This window comes from Bombus vosnesenskii, unplaced genomic scaffold (genome assembly GCF_011952255.1).
Source record: "Bombus vosnesenskii isolate JDL3184/JDL3185 unplaced genomic scaffold, Bvos_JDL3184-5_v1.1 scf7180000013444, whole genome shotgun sequence".
NCBI lineage: Eukaryota > Metazoa > Arthropoda > Insecta > Hymenoptera > Apidae > Bombus > Bombus vosnesenskii.
Window position 1 is genome coordinate 617,051 of NW_022883055.1, and position 22,427 is coordinate 639,477.

The 22,427-nt window shown below is 32.8% G+C and overlaps 1 protein-coding gene across 3 annotated transcripts; it reads right to left on the minus strand.

Moving 5' to 3' along the window:
- Positions 1-4,761: 4,761 nt before the first annotated feature.
- On the minus strand, positions 4,762-22,309 carry LOC117238188 (sodium-dependent dopamine transporter). 3 transcript variants are annotated; one of them, XM_033502875.1, is made up of 13 exons: positions 22,014-22,309; positions 21,751-21,922; positions 16,947-17,120; positions 10,793-10,927; positions 9,407-9,719; positions 8,941-9,079; positions 8,539-8,673; positions 7,543-7,646; positions 6,826-7,063; positions 6,388-6,516; positions 6,031-6,231; positions 5,595-5,762; positions 4,762-5,394 (listed from the first exon to the last, which is right to left on the minus strand). In XM_033502875.1, the coding sequence occupies exons 3-13, from the start codon at positions 17,107-17,109 to the stop codon at positions 5,182-5,184; spliced, it is 1,938 nt and encodes a 645-aa protein (XP_033358766.1). In that variant the 5' UTR covers positions 17,110-17,120; positions 21,751-21,922; positions 22,014-22,309; the 3' UTR covers positions 4,762-5,181. The 3 variants fall into 3 exon arrangements, with proteins under 3 accessions (XP_033358766.1, XP_033358767.1, XP_033358765.1); XM_033502876.1 differs by adding an exon at positions 19,561-19,598 and having other exon boundaries at positions 21,751-22,309; XM_033502874.1 differs by having other exon boundaries at positions 21,751-22,309.
- Positions 22,310-22,427: the final 118 nt, after the last annotated feature.

The window sequence follows — 22,427 nt, forward strand, 5'->3', positions numbered from 1 at the left end:
CCGTGCCAGGCAGTCCGGTCTCCTACCAGACTGCTTTGCGGCCCCGAGACGCTGAGCTGCCAGCGCCTAAGTTTGAACCCCACAGGGGGACGCGGAGGACCCAGCGCGCCTCGCCGAAGCGCATCCACGACCTCTGCCGCGCCCTTGCCGGTCGAACCTCTCGGGGTGGGAGTACTGCACCCCCACCCTCTCCGCAGCCTCTTTCCGAAGCATAACCTGCTCACACAAGGAGATCACGGCCCTCCTCCCTCTCTCGCTTACTAACAATGCCTCGAGACTAAAAAGACAATACTCTTTAGATTGAAGCATTCAATTAGAATCAAACATACTATAAACTCTTATAGCCCAAGTTACAGCAGTACCACGCCAAAACAATTTACTTATAATTCTCAATGAGAATTGATTGTAAATAGTCTACCAAATAAAAAAAAAAACGTCGTCGATAAATTTCCGATATGACCTTAAGGGGCCTCATGCTGCTAACCGGACTGTTGGTATTCGTCGAGTAGTTTCGATATGAGCGTAAATCGGCCGAGCAGGCTACCTCGTTTTCGACGCAAGGAGCTGATTTTTTATGCGTTTGGCATTGTTATGGCGGGAATTAGACCTGGCGATAGAATTAACGAGTTTACCTGGTCGTTGCGTTGATTGTGATGGAGTAACGTAGCACTGTGCTGTTGTCAAAGGGTCATTGGGTGTCAAAGCTGTGTACACTGCTTAACTTGAAGGCTTAGTGCACGTGAATCCGGCTCGAAGGAAATGTTCGACCGTATTCGTCGGGAGACGCAGTATAACGCGCGTACGAGAGTCGTAAGTCAACAGAAATTTATAAGGAGTAACTGAAGACTTGAAAGTTTTAAAAATTTTTAAGGAAAATGTTTATAGATATGTGATGTCAGATTATTGATTAAATACAGGATAAACTTAAAATTATATGAGATCTATAAATATTTTCTTAACCAACGCAATAAGTATGACATTTTTAAACCAGATAAATATAACAAATTTTAAATACTTTGCTTTTTATTTAATAAGAGGTTCGTGCACATACATGGACCGACGATTCCGTGGAAAAGTACCAAGTAAAAGAAAAGAGGAGGAAGAGAAGTCTAAATAAAGAAAAAGATAAGTGAGAGATGGGAAGGAAACAAAAGACAAAGATTATGAAGGAAACGGGAATAAAATAAAAGTAGTTTCTTTTGTATTTAATTTGTACTTTACGATTTGTCCATCTGGACATTTGGCAAATTTTTCTAACTTTATTGCTAAACAACATGTAGATGGCTACCTCCAGCAGGATACCATCTTCGAGTTTACTTTATTTCTTTAGTAAGGTCAGTGGGATATTTTCTTTTTAGTCTTCTTTTTATATGGGTTTTGCTCGTTTCGACAGCCAGCTGTTGATACGTACTTTGTCCACAATTATATCTCAAAATGCGTTAGCATCCCACTAGACACAGTCTCTCATAACTACTTAAACTTATATTAGACTGATGTTAGTAAGATCGTATATGACGTGAAAATAATAAGGGGTTGAGAGAACGAACGAAAATTATTTTGTTTAGAAGGCAATCGTTGAGTCTCTTTTGTGAATATTTATTTATTTATTTATTGTATTAACAAGGCCCGAGCTGTTACCTATGGCTGTGGTTACAACTCGGATGCGATGTATAAAATATAACATACAATTATATACGGACAGGAAAGTTTGTCTTAAACGGAACATTCGAATAATTTTCTTGATTATCGAGAACCTAAAAAATGTCGACGATACAATTCCTACGTTTTCGAAACACGAATATGAACGAATTGTCTTAAAACAATCTTTTTCAAAATCTTTATTTTACTAAACATCTTGAAATTACGTAGGTAATTTTTGTAGTTTATGACGATCTTTTCACGTTAATTTACAAATCGAAGAATATAAACGAAACATTTGTCGATCTATTCTTTACACAAAAGAATTACAAAGTTTTTAGGTCAATTTCACTTCGGAAAATTCTTCGAATCGTTTAGGACGTTTTCTCAAATGTTCATAGTTAAAGAAGACATTTGGAAATTTTATCTTTGACGGTTCCCCCTGTATATATGTGTATATATGTATATGCGTATAAATATACATACATACGTACCATTGTATCTAACAACAATAACTATGAACTATATGGTACATATATGTGTATCTGCACATAGAGAATATTTTCTAACAAGTTTACGACGATAATTTCTTAAATACTTAACATACTCAGTTATTTACCGTATCGTCGATTCTCGCCTTTATGAAGATAGACAAACGTAACTTTGTACAAATTAACATTTCTATATAAAGAGACAAAGTCTACAGAAAATTACTCTAAAGAATTATTCGATAGATATTTTTGTTTGGAATAGTAATGTTATGATAGAAGGGTTAAGTAATTATATAATATTACATTATAACATCTTTATCTTTTTTTATAATACTGATCGAGCAAAGAAAATAAAAGGAAATGGTTTCATAAGAAATAATAATATTTCAAAAAATCAAAATAACGATAAATACCAACAATGTTTAGAAATTAACAATCATAAGCGATTGACCTGCGTATAAGGAAAAAGCACTCAGGAATGAGACACATTACGTATAGACTGCAGATATTAATGGATTTATGAGAAATGCGAGCTGGCAAAAATGCACAAAATACATATAATATTTAAATATCCAAATATAAAAATCCAAAAATAAAAATATAAAAATATCCAAATATAAAATATCTGAAGTAAAGTGCATTTCGAAGATGAAACAAATCCATATTTAGTACCTATTCTTTTAGTTCTGTTCATAAAAAATATGAATTTATATAAATAATCGCAGTTTAATAATATATATTCTAGCGTAACGTAATTTGCTGCTGTCAGTTATATGTAACCCACTTTCCAAATAAATTATTGTTACTTTAATCATAAATTTATGGCATTTTACGTGTTTAATGGTCCAGATCTATACGAGTATTGGACTGTACTAAATATTGTATGGGTAAAAGCGCGGTTGCTTCTTAACGATGACACATTTTCTCGATAACGCTTGAAATTCACTATTCTTTAATGTAAAATTTTACACCTGATCGGTGATTATAATTCGCGTATAGTCTACACAGCATATACGTCCGGTCGAACCAGACGAAGTAAGAGCATTCGAATAATCAAATGGAGATAGTTGGATCTGCGAACAGATTACTTCTTTAACGCTTTATTTATGTAAAACGTGTGTTAATCCTTTATTAACAAATAAGGGGCTCAGAAGAAAAATGATACAAATGACAGCATCTTTTAATACTATAAATTTAATAACTACAGATTATAAATTAAAATGTATTAAAATGTATTATAATGATGCCGTACATATTTATAAAGCCTTGGAAATTTAATAAACAAAGTCCTTTATATAAATGAAGATATCACGTGTCCCTTTTTAGATTTATTTTATTTTCAGAAAAAAAGTGTACTCGTATCATTTTTCCACTAAACCCCTTGGATAAGAATAAATTTGTATTCTATAGATTTTTCTCTGAAAACTTGTTAGCGATACGCTTTCCAGATTTATATTATTTACATCGTACATGTGTACCAGCTTAAAATTTAATTTTGGTTCATCAAATTTAAAGAGTATTTAAATTTATAGGAAAGTAGTATCGAAGTTTCATCGTGAAATTTTCACTTAATCTTATAGAATATCTTTCTATGCCCGCAGAATTAATATTGTCAATCAGAATACAACGAAAGTTAAGACGCGTTAAGATACTAGTTAAGATACTAGAAACTTTTTCTTCCAAAGGACGATAAAATTGGCAACTCCACGAATGAAATATACTCTATAAATTCTATTTAATCATTTAATCATTTCTCTTTCTTTATCAATTATGTATTTATGTTTATTTTATATATTTATATATTTTATATTTTATAGATTTAACGTTTATGTAACGAAGACTCTAACTTTTCTTCGTCTTTGTTTCTTCGAAACATTCTTAATCGACAAAAGATTAAGTTTCATTGAATGTTAAAGCTACTCAAGAAATTTCCTTGCTTCAGATAATTACAGCCTTGAACTTACTAGATCTAGAATAATATTCATGATCTATTTAACGAATTTATCGAGGAAATTTCATGAAGCCTATAATATTTACAGGTTGGGCTATGTTTTACATTTGCAATGTGTTCTTTTGAACACTTTAGGAAATTTCTAAATTTGTTTTAAAAATTATCTAGGTAAAAGTTACATATATGCTACAGATAACATAAAAAGTAAGTAGAATCGCGTTGTGACTGAACAAAATGCGTAAAGCATAATAGTGAATCAACCAAAAGATAGATTATAATGAAAATAAAGAAGCTGTTCTTATTTCCTCCAATATTTTGAGTGCTTCTACAAACCTAAGGAAGGATTTCTCGATTATTTGTGTATAACAAATATTGTCTAAGAGATTTAACGATTCGGCATTTTAACCGATTAAAATGCGTTTTGTCTTTTCAGATTTTTGTCCGTAACATATATGTATAATAATACATTGTGAGATTGATATATTTCAAAAAAAAGGTTGTCGAAGAAAATTATTCCTTCTGTGCACTCAATTTTATCATCTTCATGTTCATAATCAAATTTAAATTCTTCCTGCCTTCTACCTTTAAATTGTGTTTCGTTTGAAGTTTGTATGCTGCAAATAATATATATACGAAAATACGATAATCTCTACACGTATTCGGATACCAAAATACATTTACTACAGATATTCTATAGCGTTATTATTGGTAAGAAAAGAGTCAAGTGCATTAAAAGACTAGTGTGGGTATGAAACAATCGAAAACACGACGGAGCTTAACACGATTCACAGGAGACATCGGAATGTCTGTTTCGGAAATTTCTCGTAAATAAATCGCGTCCCGTTAAGGAAAGCTCCTTTTCTGTTGTCCAAGGAATTTCAAAAGTTCAACGCCACAAAAGTACGCCAAATTTCGAAACCTCGTCATTCAGAGAGTAAAGAATGAATACGAAAGGACTTTTATCGTAAAATCTAAGTGGGTGCGTTCGAAATCTTAGTGATTGAGTGGAAATAATTTTGAATAAAACTATATTTCCACGATAGAATATTAGCAAAGATATACTTGGAACCGGGCACCGTGCAAAATCACAACCGCACTGTCCTAGACTGGCTCCGGAGGTGGATCTCCGTTAACACCTTCTCTGGATTGGATCATCACTTCTGTTTGTTCTTTGGTCAAATCTTGTTGTTCCTTTGTTACGTTTAAATCCTGATCTGCGATAAAACTACGACGAACCGCACCGTTCACCACCGAGGATAGATCTGCGTTTCTTTGTTGTGTATCTCTCCAGGGAGTGGTCAGAATTTTCAATCTCTGTAATTTATTACGTACATCTATCTATCGTGCGTCTATAACTTTCTACGCTGCACAGATAAAACTTATATTGTCATTTACAACATGTCGATTATAGAAATCGTATGCAAATTATTTCTGTTATCCCGTATTAAACAATATCATTACGACGAAAACGCCAAAAGGAAATAAAATCAATTGTATTAAAATCATGATATTACCTGAATGAAACTGCCGGGCGTGACGACGATCTTATAAATTGCGATGCCGGGTATCATGGCAATTGAGGAAGTCGCAATTAACCAGCCTAATACATTTGCCCAGACAGGGTACACGTAATCCTCATAAGTCAGTGGTTCATAACCCATTAAACCGTAAACGATGATAAACTGTAACAATATAAAAAAATTAATTTTTTGGCAAAGAACATGTAGAAAAGGAATAGAGAATTGTGACCTATTTAACTATTGATTGATTACATTTCTGAAAGGAATACGAGTAGTACAAATTTGAAAAAATTGAAAAAAATCTGTACTTAACAAAATATTAGGTACATGTGCATTATTTTACTAATTATGCGAAAGTTAGAAGAAAAGTATTATACTAATTACAATGTACGTTGTATACGATATAGAGCTATGTGTGTGGCAGATATACCATGAGAAATATCGGAGCAACGAATTTCCAGCAGACTCTCCAGTAGATTCCAGGTGAAAACCCAATCATATCTTTAATATCTGCGCAAAATCTATCTACCCCGTAGATCCAACTAACAGCGATCGCCTCCGCCAAAACTGCAAACAACATCGAGTAGCCAGCTGCGTATCGGTCCAATAAGTGGAAAAAGTAAAAGCCACCCTGTGTATAACAAATATCATTTTTTATGTAAAGATCAATTATGCCAAGAAGTTTTTTAACGATAAAAAAAAACACGATTAGATCGAAAATGATCCAAATGAAGTAGCAGAGTCAATTACAATTATTTCATGAAATGCGTTATAGTCATCATCTTACCTGGGAACACGAGGCTAAACCAACGAGGAAGTATAGCGTGAAAAGCGAAGCGACGAAAATTTCGCGATTATTCCCGATAATTAGAAACTCATCGCTAAGAGCAGTTATTATCGCTTCAGAGCCCCCGAACTACAAGAAAAGATTTGATTATGCTCTCAAAAAGAGAATTGATTATACATATAATATAATTGAATTATTATATTGCACTGTAAGGTGTTCGCGATAGAGTATTAAGATTAATTAAGTAATTAAAATTAACACAACTAACATTATCGAATACTAACATTATCACGAGGAATGATAATTTATGTAGTCACAGTTTTCAAGTTAATTACATACTGTTCTCTCGTTGTCTTAATTGCACAGAACAATATTTCATTAAATCTGCTATATTTTTTCTAACAATAATAAATAGAAGTTATATGAATAGCGACATACCGAGCTATCCAACCCCAACGTAAGCAACATCATAAAAAAGATAAGCGCCCAAAACATCGATCCAGGCATAGTAGCGATAGCAGCAGGATAAACGATAAACACTAGACCAGGTCCTTCAGTCGCTACATCCTGAATGGACTTTCCACTTGCTCGAGCCATGTACCCTAGTACAGAAAAAATCACAAAACCAGCGACGAACGATGTTGCGCTGTTTATCAAACTGGTTAATAAAGCGTCCCTGGAAAACATGTAAGCGACAAATAAATTTTACATTTATCAGTACACAAATTTATTATTTTTTATGTATTCAATCGAAATCTATAGATATTTAGATACAAATGTACGATTTTTATTTATAAATATTGGATAATAAGATTGAGAATATTTTATGTAATTGAATGAAAATAAAAATTTGTTCAATGAAAAGTGAAATTTCATTATTTTCTAATTCAGTTTTATTTCATGATAGCGCGTTCGAATGAAAAGTTTATGAAAAGTTAAGACTTTATTTTATTAAGTCAAGATTAAGAAAAAAGAGGAAAATATGTTTCCATATTAGGCTAATTTTCTATCCATTCGTTCTCAATGAGAAATATACTTATAGTAAATAAAGGAGCGAGACCGTTTAAACAATTTATTATACTCATTACTTGTAAAACTTCACTATCTAAAACTAGTTAAAAATGAAATATACTTAATTACACACATATTACTTACTTGTAAACGTTGTTGTGATATTTATTATAACTTGCATAAGCCAAAAGCACCCCAAAACCCGGTCCGAGAGAGAAGAACACCTGCGTTGCGGCATCCACCCACACCTAAATAGAGATTAAGCATTCAGGAAAAATCGCCAGATAGTCTCAATTTTACGATTGAGATCGAAATTTTATCCAAAATTCAAAAAAGGCAGTTTATCTTCTTTAATAAAGAAAGATTTATTTTTTCCGTCCCTTTCTTTCCAGAAGATTACGTTTGCGTCGTAAAAGTAATCGACAAATTTATTAACTTTTAAACATCTTCCTCCGTAAAAAAGAGAAAGGAAGATACAGAGACAACGATTCGCCGTAAATTCTGATATTTTAGAAGTCAACAAATTTTTCTCGGTCGTTGTGCAAAATTTACTCGAGCGATCTAGAAACGGTATTCAAGTCGCCAGAGAAAAATGCATTTCACTTGCGAGTCAAGAGGGTGAGAACGTGAGATTTCATGGCCGTGACTGGACCGAACTCTAATAGTCATTATGACAGGTACACAGAGTTTCCATTTTCAGCGTCGTCGGTTAAACTCGGCACGTTTCTCCCTTTCCCATTTTTCTCACTATCCGATTTTTTCGACCCTCTTACGCCGGTGCATTAGCTTGCTGACCCTCGGATTCTTATTCTTTTCCATGACCACTGTAAATAGCTACATATTTCATAACGCCGCGATCATCCCCTGAAAAGGCGATTCGCTAAATTCAAGAGGCGGAGCCGACAAACTCGCGATAAACCACAAAAGTGAAACTACGATATTGCGTAATAATTTCAAGGTACAATCGCTTGTATATCGTATAAATTGGTTTCAATATATTTTTTATTATTACATAAATTTGATAATATCTGTACGTACGTTTCGTTCGTTTTAACTAAATTATTTCTGACTTATATCTATAAGATGACTTTCAAAAGCTACTGTAATAGAATAATTGTGAAATAACGTTATTTTATTTACCTCAGCTTTTGTTATAGCAGAAAAATTCGGATTAAGGTAGTAGCGTATTCCTTCCAGACTTCCTGGCAACGTGACGCCTCGTATAAGTAGGATCAGTAAAACAGCATAAGGAAATAGAGCCGTAAACCAAACCACCTGTAACAAAAGAATAAAATTGTTTGATCGTTCTATTCGATGGAACGATAATCTTAGATTGTTGATAATAGCATAACGTTTTAACACAAAAAAGTTATAGTTAACCAACAGTAGTCATAAGAAAGAGTTATAACGTGAACAAAATATTAGAGTAAAAAGATGAAGTAACATTTTTGTTCATACTGCTTTTACAGTTATTTCTACTGTAGAATTTATTTCTAGACGACTGGTGACGTGAAATCTAAATTTACACTATAAAAAGTTTACCTTGCCAGAAGTAGAAATGCCCTTCCACAAAGAGAAGTAACAAATCAGATAGACTACCAGCAGACATAACGCAATATCCCATTTAATTGTCCCAAGATCGTGTAAACCTTCGCTTTCGTGAAGCTCCAGAATAGCTCGACTGTCAAGAAAATTACTGAATTAGTTGCTCAAAAACATGCCTTCTTCCTTATTTCGTAATATTTGATTATTTCGATTTTTAAATATGATAAACGTATTATGAAATATGTAAGTATATGATATAGCCTTAAAAAATTGCCTGAAAACAAAGCAAATTGCTATACAGGCTCCGTTTTGTTACCAATTTTCCATAAAAAAAATGTGTATGTATAAACATTCGCAGTCTATTCATAAATAACGAATATCAGTGATATATGTACAACAAAACACAAGCAATATAGAAAATCCACGCTTTTAACGCAAAACAAATATCCAGAATAAAACTTACTTGAAATATTCTTGAGCAGCGCTCGTGTACCACGTATTGTTGTAGCCTTGATTTGAATCTCTACCCAAATGTTCGGCTATTAGGGAGGAATTACTAGATTCTATCGAATCGAGCGAACCAAACATATTGTCGAATGTATAAGAAATATTAGCGTCAAACGCTCGACAATGTGGCGTATTCCATGGATTGTCACAAGTGGTCCAAGGTAAAAGGCTGGAGAATGAGGCGAAGAAATACCTCAATGCCCAAGCAATGATCACATTGTAATAAAAATCGACGTAGAATGCAATTAGTACCACTGCATACCCAATACCTATGCAAACATTCGATTGTTATATTCAATTTTTGAACATATTTCGAACTTTTAATAAACTAGTAATAAACTAGATTTGGAGGTTTGGATAAATCAACTTCATGCAACGGTTTATAATTTATATTAATTTACTACGCTAGTACTTAACTATATTTAACTATATCAATGACCGAAGGTAGAATGGACGCGATTCATTTAATTTTCAGAACGATAAGTCTCTTTCCATATATAGTTAAGCAGTAAAAAGGTAATTGGCGTTTCAGAAGGATTAAAAATCTCGGAGGACATGTCCTATGTTCTGATTCCTGAGCCGGAGAATATTCCATTATCCCGTGGGAAATGTGTCTTGAGCGGCGAATCAATTACGTCGTTCATCGATGCGGATCAGAAGGAAAAAGCGCGCAGAAGACAAGAGTCAAGAAGAATCCTGCATTCCCATCGATCATCACGACGATCCTAGGTGAAATCGTCACGATCCAGGAAATCGACGGAAATGGAAGCTCTTCTCAAGTGGTCTTCCATCCTCGGATTTTCCAGGATTTATACGCGTTACATAATGTACCGTATAGCGCGATGTAGAGCAAAAGAAAAGAAAATATACCGGCCGTGTCTAATGCATAGTTCCTCGTCGTAGAAGATGACGGTAAAGTGCTTTGAAACGTTTCCAGAACTGTCTTCTGAGAGTCAATCAGAAAAGTAATCCCACACAGTGATGCTATTACCTCCATTGTTGATCTTTTCGGTGCAGAGAATCAAGTGGAAGAGGAATTTTAACGCGATTATTTCTAAGCTCGATGATATTAGACGGGGTTTCTCGAAATATGCTGTGTTCAGTTATTTAGGTTTTGAATGCGTATTTCGTATAATTGATTGTTGTTTTATTATACGATATTATACAATGTAAATGGTAAGAAACAAACATTTCTGCGAGCTTTGATATATACTTTAAATTTCTGTTAGGAAATTTATAAAATTAAAGCGTTAAAAACGTGAGTCATCGAAGAACCGTCACATTATTACTATTATTCTCGGTTTAGTAATTAACACCAAGATAATTAAGAAAAGGATCTTACCTTTTAAAAGTGGCACCAGGCGACCCCAACAAGTGATCGCACCTTTTCGATTGAACTGACCCAGAGCAAGTTCCATGTAAAACAGCGGAATTCCTCCTACCACCAACATTATACAATACGGAACCAGAAAAGCCCCTGTAAGCATAAATATAGTATAACATAAATAATAAAATAATAACTCTCTCAATAATAATCAGATATAATAAAAATTTCTAAAACTGTAATTAATGGAGAGGAGAAATGTCTGAACGCTAAAAACTTTTAAATACTTTCACGTATGGTGGTATTTAGGTATGAATAAAATAACAGCGAGTTTTTTCATTAGAAAACGAGAAAATCATGTTCATATCTTTGATCAAATTGAGCGCGTTTAATTTATTTACAGGCACTGTGGGACACGTCCGGATTCTTATCATCTTTGATGACATCTGCCGCGTGACAAGAGACCGATATGAAGAGCGAGGAAAAAAGTGATGTGCGAGCCACTCGCATCATCGTGTTAGCTGCATAACTGAATTGCAGAATATTTAGAGCACCAGTGGCAGCAAGGTGCTTTTAGGTACGTAATTCGATAGCGAACTTTTGAAAATGTAGCAAGGCAATGGCTGAAATGGTGATTCTGATAAAGCTGATTTATCAAACGGTTAAACAAATACAAGTATCATGAATTCTTAATTAGCACTCGGTATTAGAACGAAATCAAGATTATATAAAAAAAGTAAAAATAGGGTAAACAATATATAGTAAATGCATAGCATATTCCAACAAATTTTAGTATGTATTTAGTATGTATTCATTATTTAAATTAACCATTATTTAAGTAAAACAATATATCTGTAACAAGTATTTAAATAATATTTTTTTTTGCACATGTTTTGTAGATTCTAAAAGTCAGGAACATGCATGGACAATATCTTCTATGTTTTGGATACAAATTTCCTCAGATATGTTGAACATTCTTACTCGTTGCCCGTCTTCGTTTTTTCCCAATAAATTCTTCTTAGTAACCACGGAGACGTAATCGCATTAAATAAGGATATTCCCTTTTTCTTATGCCCTGCAGTGATGAATTTTTCTCATTTCTCGTTGACGAATAAATTCGACATAAGTGCTTTTGAATGTTCTTTGTCCATTTGTATAACGAAAATTAAAACTTATTGAAACTTCAATATTTAGTAAAAAATGGACTTGTCTGTTTTTGAGGGAAATAATATAAAGCTATTAGAACTTATTTTCGTAGATTATCAAAGATAAACTGAATACCACATAATGCAGACATTAACTACTTAAAAAGTATTATGTTTTAACAAATCATTTAGACAAAAATTCAGTAAAGTGCTTCGATAAGAATAAAATATTTTTAAGAAATATGTGTTTCTTCTAAATGCTAAATACCATGATGTTTCATCCATAATTAGAAAATCACTTATTAAGTATATTATTAAATATAAGAAACCATGTAATTCGATTAATTATCTGTGAACAATTTATTTTAATTGTAATGTTTTTAATTGTAAGTTTCCTTATGAAAACGTACGATGAAGCATTTTTCATATTCAAATCTCCTTATCCTTGTTAAAGATCGATGATGTGTTGATATTCGTCGATTATATTTCTAATGGTATGGTTAGGAGACTCATCATTATATTTAATATACCACGCTATGTAAACATGAACAACGTACACATAGATATACATATGCATGTGTAGAAAAATTCTTAGTAATCGATTGCAACATTAAATGTAAAATCTCAGAACTATTAAAAGCGACTAAACTTGTTTAAATAATTACAATGTGCTTTAATGTCGTAATAGCTTCATAACAAGTTCGTAATAAACTTGCTGTATTCATATTTACATACAAGTTAAGATAACGGTCTTTCATTAAAATTCCAACAGAATTCTTTAATAATCTATTAAGGAATTTTTGTGTCTTAATTTTGTATTTGTTTCTATTTAATAATCTTATGTTTATATTTCTTTACTATTTTTATTAATAAACGTTTGTATTTCAATTTCCTTGCAATATATATATTCATATAGCATCTCTAAAGAGAGTTCTTCCGTATGTCATGAACAAATGCCCGGCTTTGAATAACATTTCCGTTTAATTTTGGTCCTTTGAAAATATAACGATTTTCAAAGACCGACACTTTGCACTTGGGTTCAACTAGATTTTAGTAACTCATTAATGCTTGTAATACGAATGACTTGAGAAATTTAAGTGTATATAAGATATTTTCTCAAGCTTTAAGTTTATTTAAAGATTTAAGCACATTACATTCATTAATCAAGTATTAATGGTACATTAACAATATATAAACCACGCAGAAACCAAAATGATCCAACTCGATCTTTTATTAATTTCTTAATTTCATTACGTAAGCATACGATCAACAGGCAATTCTCAAAGAACGAGTGCTTTATTCCTATAAGTTCATTCATCGCACATAGATGATATAAATATTAATAAATTCTAAGGTAAACTTAAAAAATAGTATTTGTAACATATTTGTATTTTTCAATTTATAGAGTTGATGAAAGTGACTTCTGAACGGTTTATATGAATGGCTTTTCGCATTCGAAAAATTTTCTGAAATGTTCAATCAACAACATCGGTACATTTTGCAACAAAGCTTTTTGAAATCAAAAATTTGACTTCGAGTAGGAAAAAAATTATAAATATCGATGAATTTATTCCTACACAGTATCCAGTCTTCTTCCTTTTTTCTATTCGCTTCATTCGTGTCTAATTGAAAATATTTCATTACCGTTTTCTAAAAATACACCAATTTAAAATAAATTTTTACTTTTCAATGAAATTAATTTAGATGTAAAATAGATTTGAGATATCTCTGTGCTTCATTAGCAAATAAGGAATATTCATCGATAAAATATACAAAAGGTAGAAATTCGATTAAAACGCAGTCACTGTAACCGCAGAGAATAAAAACTTTATTATGAATGCGTATCCAACGAGAAAATGCATTATTTAAACCGTCACGTTGGATTCATGGGACTATAAATAAGTGAATTAGAACATAAAGTACATTTCCATTTTGTACTTGACCATTCGAAAATTATACATAAAACATTTATTATAATAACAAGATCTTTCTTCAATTTCATCTTATCATTTTATGTATAACATTCATCTATCTTTAATCTAAATTTACTAAATGATCAGAGTTCTGCAATTTAAGGACAGGAGTATACATATGAGTCACGGTATTTCGTTAAAAAATATGAAACCTACACAATCTCTAATGTTAATCATATATTGTATACACAACATAGTAATCATTAATGAAACATAAAGTCTTATATAACCATATATCTATTACGTGAGGAAGTGATTCCTTATAAAAAGAATTAATCAGAAATATGAAAAATAAAGTTTCCTTATACCCGGTTTAGCTTCCTAGAAAATCGATTTCGTAAATTATGTGTGTGTGAGTGTGTGATTTCGTTATACGTAATCTATCACGATACCAACTTTACACGTAGTAAAATTCAAGTTGAAAAAGCTGTAATTTTCAAAATTCCATATTTTCTAAATTCGATAAACACGAACAATTTTTAACCTTTTGCGTAAACATACAAAGTTCCAATTACAGCTTCTATGTATGAAACAATTTGACCATTGACTCATAGATGATGAAGCTAATCGTCGAACGTTCATGCCATTATTCACCATACACGTGTATCTAAAAGTGAGTCGAAGGTTTAACAACATATTATGTAAAACCAGATCCTGTTCTAAGCAAGGATAATTACTTTTTCAAATCTATAATAATCAATCCGGCGATATAAACGTACAAAATCGATTCGCAATGTTCAGTTCAATCCACGACCTATTTTATTTGAATCATATTGTTTAAAGCTGTTTCGTTTACAACGAGGAAATGATGACAACAAAACCGTATGTGGAAAATTTGTAAATTTTCGCAAAGAAGAAGCGTGAAACACAGGGCAAAATCATGGGACATAATGGATCGTATACGGTGTCATGCAGCAGACAGAGGCGTCGCGAACGTCCATGATCAAAGGCCGGCCCGAATGGGAAATTATAATTAATTAAGGTAATTGGAAATTAGCGACCGATCTTGTCGGTACTAATGGTGCGCCCTACTCTCCTCTTAATTGAGTTAGCAGCCGCTTTTGAGGAGGCCCCGTATCGCTGATAGCTGGTCCTAATCGTATTCCTACGAAAGACTCTATAGAACAAAAGCTAATAACGTCGTCGCCGCCATCGTCATCGACCCCGCCGTCGTCGTCATCATCGTCATCGCTGAACTCGGTCTTCAAAGTTGCTGAGAGTTGCTTATGGAAATTGTTGTTAGAAGGTTTGTAAAAGAAAACTAAAGGGTTCGAACTTTGTATGTGATAAATAAAAGTAAAACAGGTTCGTAGAATATAATACAATACCATTATATTACGATTCATAATGTAACCTTGAAAGTGAAACTGTCGTCTTAAGATTTCAACGCGGTCTTTTTTCTAACATTTCCATTTATATTCATCAGACTTTTTCGATGATATTTAAAGATTGTGCTGAATATATTAAATTGCGAATAGCGATTACAAACTTTCTTACTCTTAGTAAATAACAAAAGTATGATAAAAATAAGTATTCTTACATTTGTATTTAAAAAAAAGATACGCAAAACATATGAAACATAGGGAATATGCAAGATAAATAGTACAAAAATCTCCTACAGGTAAAACAATTTATTTTCCAGATCCCCCGCTTTATTAACAATTTTCTATAAAGCTATGGATTTGCATAGACATCCACAGTCTAGTGATAAGTTTAAAATACGGTTTTAATTCGTTACGGTATTTAAATTGTTACGTAATAATCTCGCTCACGTTTTAAAAAAAGAGAACGTTGTTTGAAAAAAAATCTTGGAACAAAAAGTCGCTCATATCAAGACACTTCAAATATTTTCCTAAATATCACGATCGCTTAAGCTTCTTTAAATGAAATCGATCATACAATTTTATTTGAAGAGAATATATAGGAGATGATTGACATGGAAACTAAATCGAAAACATGATGTAACTAGGGCTAAGAATTAAATCTACGTGGACGCTGTAATCTTCCGAGTCGGTGCGTGACTCTTAAATTGCTCTTTCGCTTTAATTTAGGCCAATTTTGAGTCCTGCAGCAGATGCTTTCACGGATAAGAAGCCTAGAGTGAAATCTAAATCTCAGGGTCATTTTCCACGAGGTAAATGCCAATTAGTCGACCGGTTAACGCGATGTTACCTTACTGCCGGAATGCATTACTTGATGCATCCCCTATTGCGCAACTACGAAATAACGCCTTGCAACGCTATCAGATAAAATAACAGGATGTTTGACAGGATTAATATCTTTGAAAATATTTTTCAATATCTTAAATGTTTCACGGATTTCGTAATCGTTATTTCACAACCCGAGTAGTACATAAATGTGGAGGAAAAATCAAATCTTGATTTTTCTTTTAATATATTTTAAATATAAAAATGTTATATACTATATACCTATGTCCTATTAACTGAATTTAATCTACGTTGTCTTGAGAATTACCGAGATTGCAAAATTTGTTTTTGATCGCTGAAAACGCGTTGATAATCGTCGATCAAGCGTGATGTGTAGTATTGACGATTAGAAACGATCTATTCGTTGTTAAGCATTATTCTGTTGCTATTCCTGCGCATATCATTATCTAAAAATATCTGGTTTATCTGATATAAAGGAAACAAAGCATCACAGTTAAAAACACGCTTTTTGTGTCCATTTGTACTTCTTGCGATTATATACAGGGTAGTTGGTAACTGGTGGTACAAGCGGAAAGGCGGTGATTCTACGCGAAAAAAAGTCGAAAATATAGAATAAAAATTTTTTTTTAATTTTTCCATCGAGACAACGATCTACAGTGAGATCCGTTATAACGAGACGCGATAAAGTGCACGCGTACCGACCGAAAATTCAAAGTCGACTTTCTCGAAAACAAAGCCTCAAACGAAAAATTGTTATTCTATATTTTCGACTTCTTTTTTCGCGTAGAATCACCCCCTTTCCGCTTGTACCACCAGTTACTAACCACCCTGTATATACGAATAGTAGCTACATAATTCGAAAAAGATAGAATGTTGCGATACTCACCACCGCCATTTTTGTAACATAGATAAGGAAATCTCCAAACATTGGCAAGGTCGACAGCAAATCCAATAACAGACAAGAGGAAGTCAACTTTGCCGGACCAAGTCTCCCTGCCATCAACGCCGCCATTCATCTTTGGATGATTTTTCACCACCCTTGACGACATGTCTCACCGTTCTGTAATAAACAAATTGATTCGTTAAAAATCATTTTTCCTGCAGAATTAAGGAAGCGAAGCAAACAACAAACAAAATTTGACGATTTCTGGCTTATCTACTGACTATTTCATACTTATAAATTTGTTAATCAACAAAATTTCAGCCAACATGTAATATTATCGAAATATAGGATTATTTGGAAAGCTATGTACATATTCGATGAGATTGGAAGAAAAATTATTTGAGAGGATCAGATGAAAAATGATCTGACAAGTGACAAAATCTGTAATTTGATGAAACTATGAGTGAAATTAAACGTTAATAAAAGATATGTGCACGTCTCTAAACATTCAAATCACGTTACTTACTCAAAAACAGTTTTGAAATTCTCAACAAAATTAAAATTTTCTCAAACTTGGTCACACATTTCCCGAACAACCCGATACAGTGGTCGATGATTTAAATTGTGAGACAAAGAGACGCACTCCATGAAAATCCTGATACGAAATACAGCAACAAATCGAAATCCATCGAATAGACAGGGATATCTCGACCGAGTTGACAAGCACAATGGGTCCTCGTTCCGCGGCGATTTTTTCTAAAATGTCCATATCTAAAAGTTCGCTAATTCTCCGTCGATCGAAATCTAATTTGTCGTTTCTCTGAAGTTTAACCAATATCATCCATTACATTTTGTTCTACCCCGACTATCGGTCGTATTAAAAAAGAAAAAAAAGGGAAGCCGTAAATAAGAATTTTCGATTTTTAAAAGATAATTCTTATAAATATAGGCTAATGGAACTAGTTCATCGTCAGGAAAATGCATTGAATTACATGAAAATTTCTTTGAGTAAACGATATAATGTTTCGAAAGAAGTATAAAGTTTTATTTGGAGAAAAGGACATTTCGTATACACCAGTTTAATATTATGTTTTGTAAAAGATTAAAGATACGATGAGAAGGTGAGAGAGGGAAGGTGACAGAATGGATGTGGTAGAAGAAAAGAGGGTGGTGGATGGAGGAAACGCGTGCGGGCGCGTGCGGGCGCGGTCACGTGTAATTTGGCGACGACAAGTTATCGATAGCCCTTCAGGCGACAACGCTTAACCCCCGAGCGAGGCTCATTGTGCCCTGGTGACGGGTTCCGGATAAACAGCGTATATTTCAAAGGCGACCGCGGTGCCGGCTTCGAGGGGACTCTCGACGAGGGGTTTTCTGTCACACGCACTGATCCATGCTTGTCTATAGATCGACCCGATTAATTGATATTCGGCGGTTATTGCCGAACGACGATAGAACTCTCTTTCTCTCTTTCTCGCAGTTAGTATCTCCCATTTGGTGTCTCTGTAAACAGGTGCGACGAAAAATGATGCTTTTATTTCTACTGATTTTTAATCTAAATTGTTACGACTACTAAAGTTTCATTCAGATTAGTCTTTAGGTGGTTTAAAATCAAGTAGGCCGATCGCGAGTAATATATTAAATTCATCCTTAAGTTCACGAAAAATGTGAAATACCAAAGTCGTTAAATTTCAATTACATTCGTTCGCTTTTTAATTTTAGGCTGTAATCCTGTAAACGTTACATTTTATTCTTGTTCAATTTATTTGGATAAAAAGCCCATTGTGCTTCTCTGATCTGACACAACATTCGCAAAATGGTTTCATGAACAAAATGCAAAAACCAGTTGCAATATTGTACGTTCTAACTATTTATTGGAGATCTGAGTAATGAATACAAAATGAAATAAGTAACGGGAATAAAATTAATATAACATTTGTGAAATATTTATGAGAAATATATTCTATAGGCTAAAACTACTATTTATAATATTACCATTCAATGAATAGTATTCATGAAATTATTATTAGCATAATAGGCTCCAACGTTAAAAGAAAACTAGAAAACAACAAGCCCAAGGAAAAGTCTGTAAAATAACTACGATTTGATTGAAAATTCCATGATTAGAGTTTTATTTAATACTACTGAAGTATTTAGTTTAAAACACAAAACTCATAGTAATAAAGAAAACTTTAACTCTTTTAGAACATAAAAAAGCTGCAATATGTGTTCTAAACTAAAATTAAGACATGATAACTATAAAAAAAGATGTACTTAAAATTTTAATGAAAGAATCAATTTCAGCCATTAATTCGCCATTCATTTTTAAAATTTAATAAAACTCACATACCATTATCGCTAATCGATGGTTTTAATGATTATGAATCATAAATGTTATTTTTCACTATAATATTAAACGATTTATATACAGAGAATTATTTCAAACACATAACACTGAATAATAATTGTAATTGCGACGATAAAAACAATTGTTTCCCGCACCAGGTCATCCCACAGAGTCTAACGTTACGCATAGAATTACACAGTAAGACGTTGAAGTCAAACTAGTTTTAATCACAGGCGCGTGCAATCAAACATTATGAAACAAATATCTTACCGAGAAACAAATCTAAGGCACGTACACCGCTTCGAGATCTAGAAAAGACAGCCTTGTTCGGAAAAAAGCGAACGAAACATAACCGTCGCGTGTTCCTCAAGATTTAAACGGTGACACACGAATGCACTGAAGAAATAGAGGGAGATCGAACGTTGAAAGTGTGCAAATTCGAAGAAACGGAATGGCTAACTCCGGTGGGGCTAGAGCTTTTATCTTCTATTCAAGGTAACGTTGCAAGATTGTGTCTTTCTTTTCCTGTTCTTATTATATCATTAGATTGATCGCACAATTCCGTCATTTTTTTTTTCATGAAAAATAATCAATTGTTTTAACTGAAATTTCTTCTAATTAATCTTCAATATAACATTCATTGGTACTTATAGTTTCCTTTCTCTTATCTAACAGTTCATTTATTCCATCGTTGTTGAATTTTTAATTTTTATTACTAACATATTCTTTCAATAACTCGATATTAAACATTTTTCTTCTGTCAAAAGTTTTACAAAGATATGAATAAATTATCAATCTGTCTGGAAAATCCTATAAAACTGACTCTGTAACAAATTTTTCTCTCTAATACCCGTACAAGATGCAACGTTTAGGAAGCGCTTTGCTATGAAGCGACATAATCTGTTTAACAATTCTGCAATATTATATCATTGATTTACAGTTTACGTTTTAACGATTGAAATATATGTTTCATATAGAAAAAATCTAGAGACTGAACTTTTCTATCAAGCTAATATCATTCCTCAAATAATACTCAAGAAAACACTTTCGCGTTTCATATAAAGGAATATCAGCAATTAATCGATCATAGTTTCCTTCGTTCTTTATTTTTCATATTCATTTCACGTTATAGTTTTCTCAGTTTCACACGGCGCGGACTTATTTCGTTGACTTCCCTTTTTTAAATTTCCCTTTCTCTTTATTATATACAAGTATAGCGAAATCATCTTGCAATCACTCTTTGAAAGGAATAATAGTCATAGCTAAGTTAAATTAGCAATTTTGTTATAAATTAGCAATTTTAATACTTTCATGCAGTAGGTAATAGGAAAATAGAATTTCATTCTTAAAATTTTGTTGTATGTATATATAAATACGCTTAATAGTATAACGCCACCATTTTGATCTTTGACATAACATTTTAATAGATCTCAAATATTAAACCATTTTTACTTCTACATTCTATTACAACTTCTAAGATTTTATGTCAATATATCAAGGAAAACATATCCTTTGGTATAGAATTCTTCGTAACATACCTATTTATTAAAAGCGAATTAGAGTTGAAATATGAGAGTATAAGAAATAATTGTTGAAACCACAAACGACCATGAAAAATATAAGTATTTACACATGGAACGTACACTTGTAACGTCAAACCCGTTCAAATAATTGTTCGAACTTATTCTGTTTATAAACTTTATCTTTACTAGATTATTTTCGTAACATTTATAAAATAAATAAAAATCTATTTTCAATCATTTTTTATACCTTAAGATACCATAGTAAATAATACTTAACTTAGTGATAGGTAATTTTAATATGTATGCACCTATAATAAATCATAAAGAAAATGTATTTCGATATTCTTCCTTAACAAACTTGTTGTTTGTTCCCGTTGTTCCCCAAACAACAGATAACAGATAGTAATATTCCTACGATAGTAATGAAAGGAATTTGCAGTTATGTCCAGAAGATATTTAAAAAAAGGTTACATACAATATTTAAAATAAAAGATACCTATACTGACCTTTCTACAATTGTTAAAATGTTATCTAAAATCCTGAGAAATATAGAAAAGAAATGAAAAATATCATTTAGTAAATAAATAATTAATACAAATGTTCAAATCGTCTTTCAATATAAATTTATCGTTTGTTTCTTTTTGTTATTAATAAAATCTTCTATAATCAGAGACAGTTATATCTGGTAACTTTGATTCAAATTTTCCCTCCTTATTATTCATATTCTTCTATTTCTTGATACTAGCTCCTTAATTAATTATGACCTTGTTTCTGTGAGAGTACAAATTATTTCCCAAAATGTCTGGATCTTAAAAGATAGATGCATGATTTTTATATCTCCTAATTCATAAGAAATTAACAAATAAGTCAAGTTCTTGAATACCAATAGAAATTATAATCGACGTTGAATACTTGAGATCGTGTACTTTTCACTTACCAAATAACCTCTCCGAAATGATTAACGAACGAGAACGACGATGCTGTGGCTCGACAAGACACTGCTACAGTGACCACAAGCTTCTTCAGTCCACACGACTCCCACGACGAGAACCCGCCACAGGGTCAAAAGTACCTCGAAACTCGTATCCGTCAGACCCATTACCGCGTCACTAACCGTCCACGAAATATTTTTTTTTACTTTGCGTGGAAGATCTTCCAGACGAATTGCAACTTCAAACTAAATTCAATGATTACTTGTACTTCGAATACAGAAAAAGTTCGCGTTTGTCTTTTTTTCCACTTATTTTACTTTGCAAACGTAACAAAAGAAATCATCGAATCATGAAAATTTCTAATTATTGCTTTTTATGTACATGTTTTGTTTCAAATTGTAATTAAATAGTTTACAAAAATCACAGCAGCAAAAATGGGTGGTCGATCGCTTTGCTGGCTGTCTCCGGAAGCAATTACCCATTGGTCACGATGACAGACCATCAGAAAGTTATGGTATAAATTAGAAAAGAGAACCTTGTCGCAAAGGTTCGAAAGAATGAATGAGGAAATTTGCCGGCAGCAGGACGTATATACGCGCTGAGGTCACGTGACACTGCGTAGTCCAAACCAGACACGAACTTACGTCTGCGCATGCACGGAATTTCGCGGCATCCAAAAAGG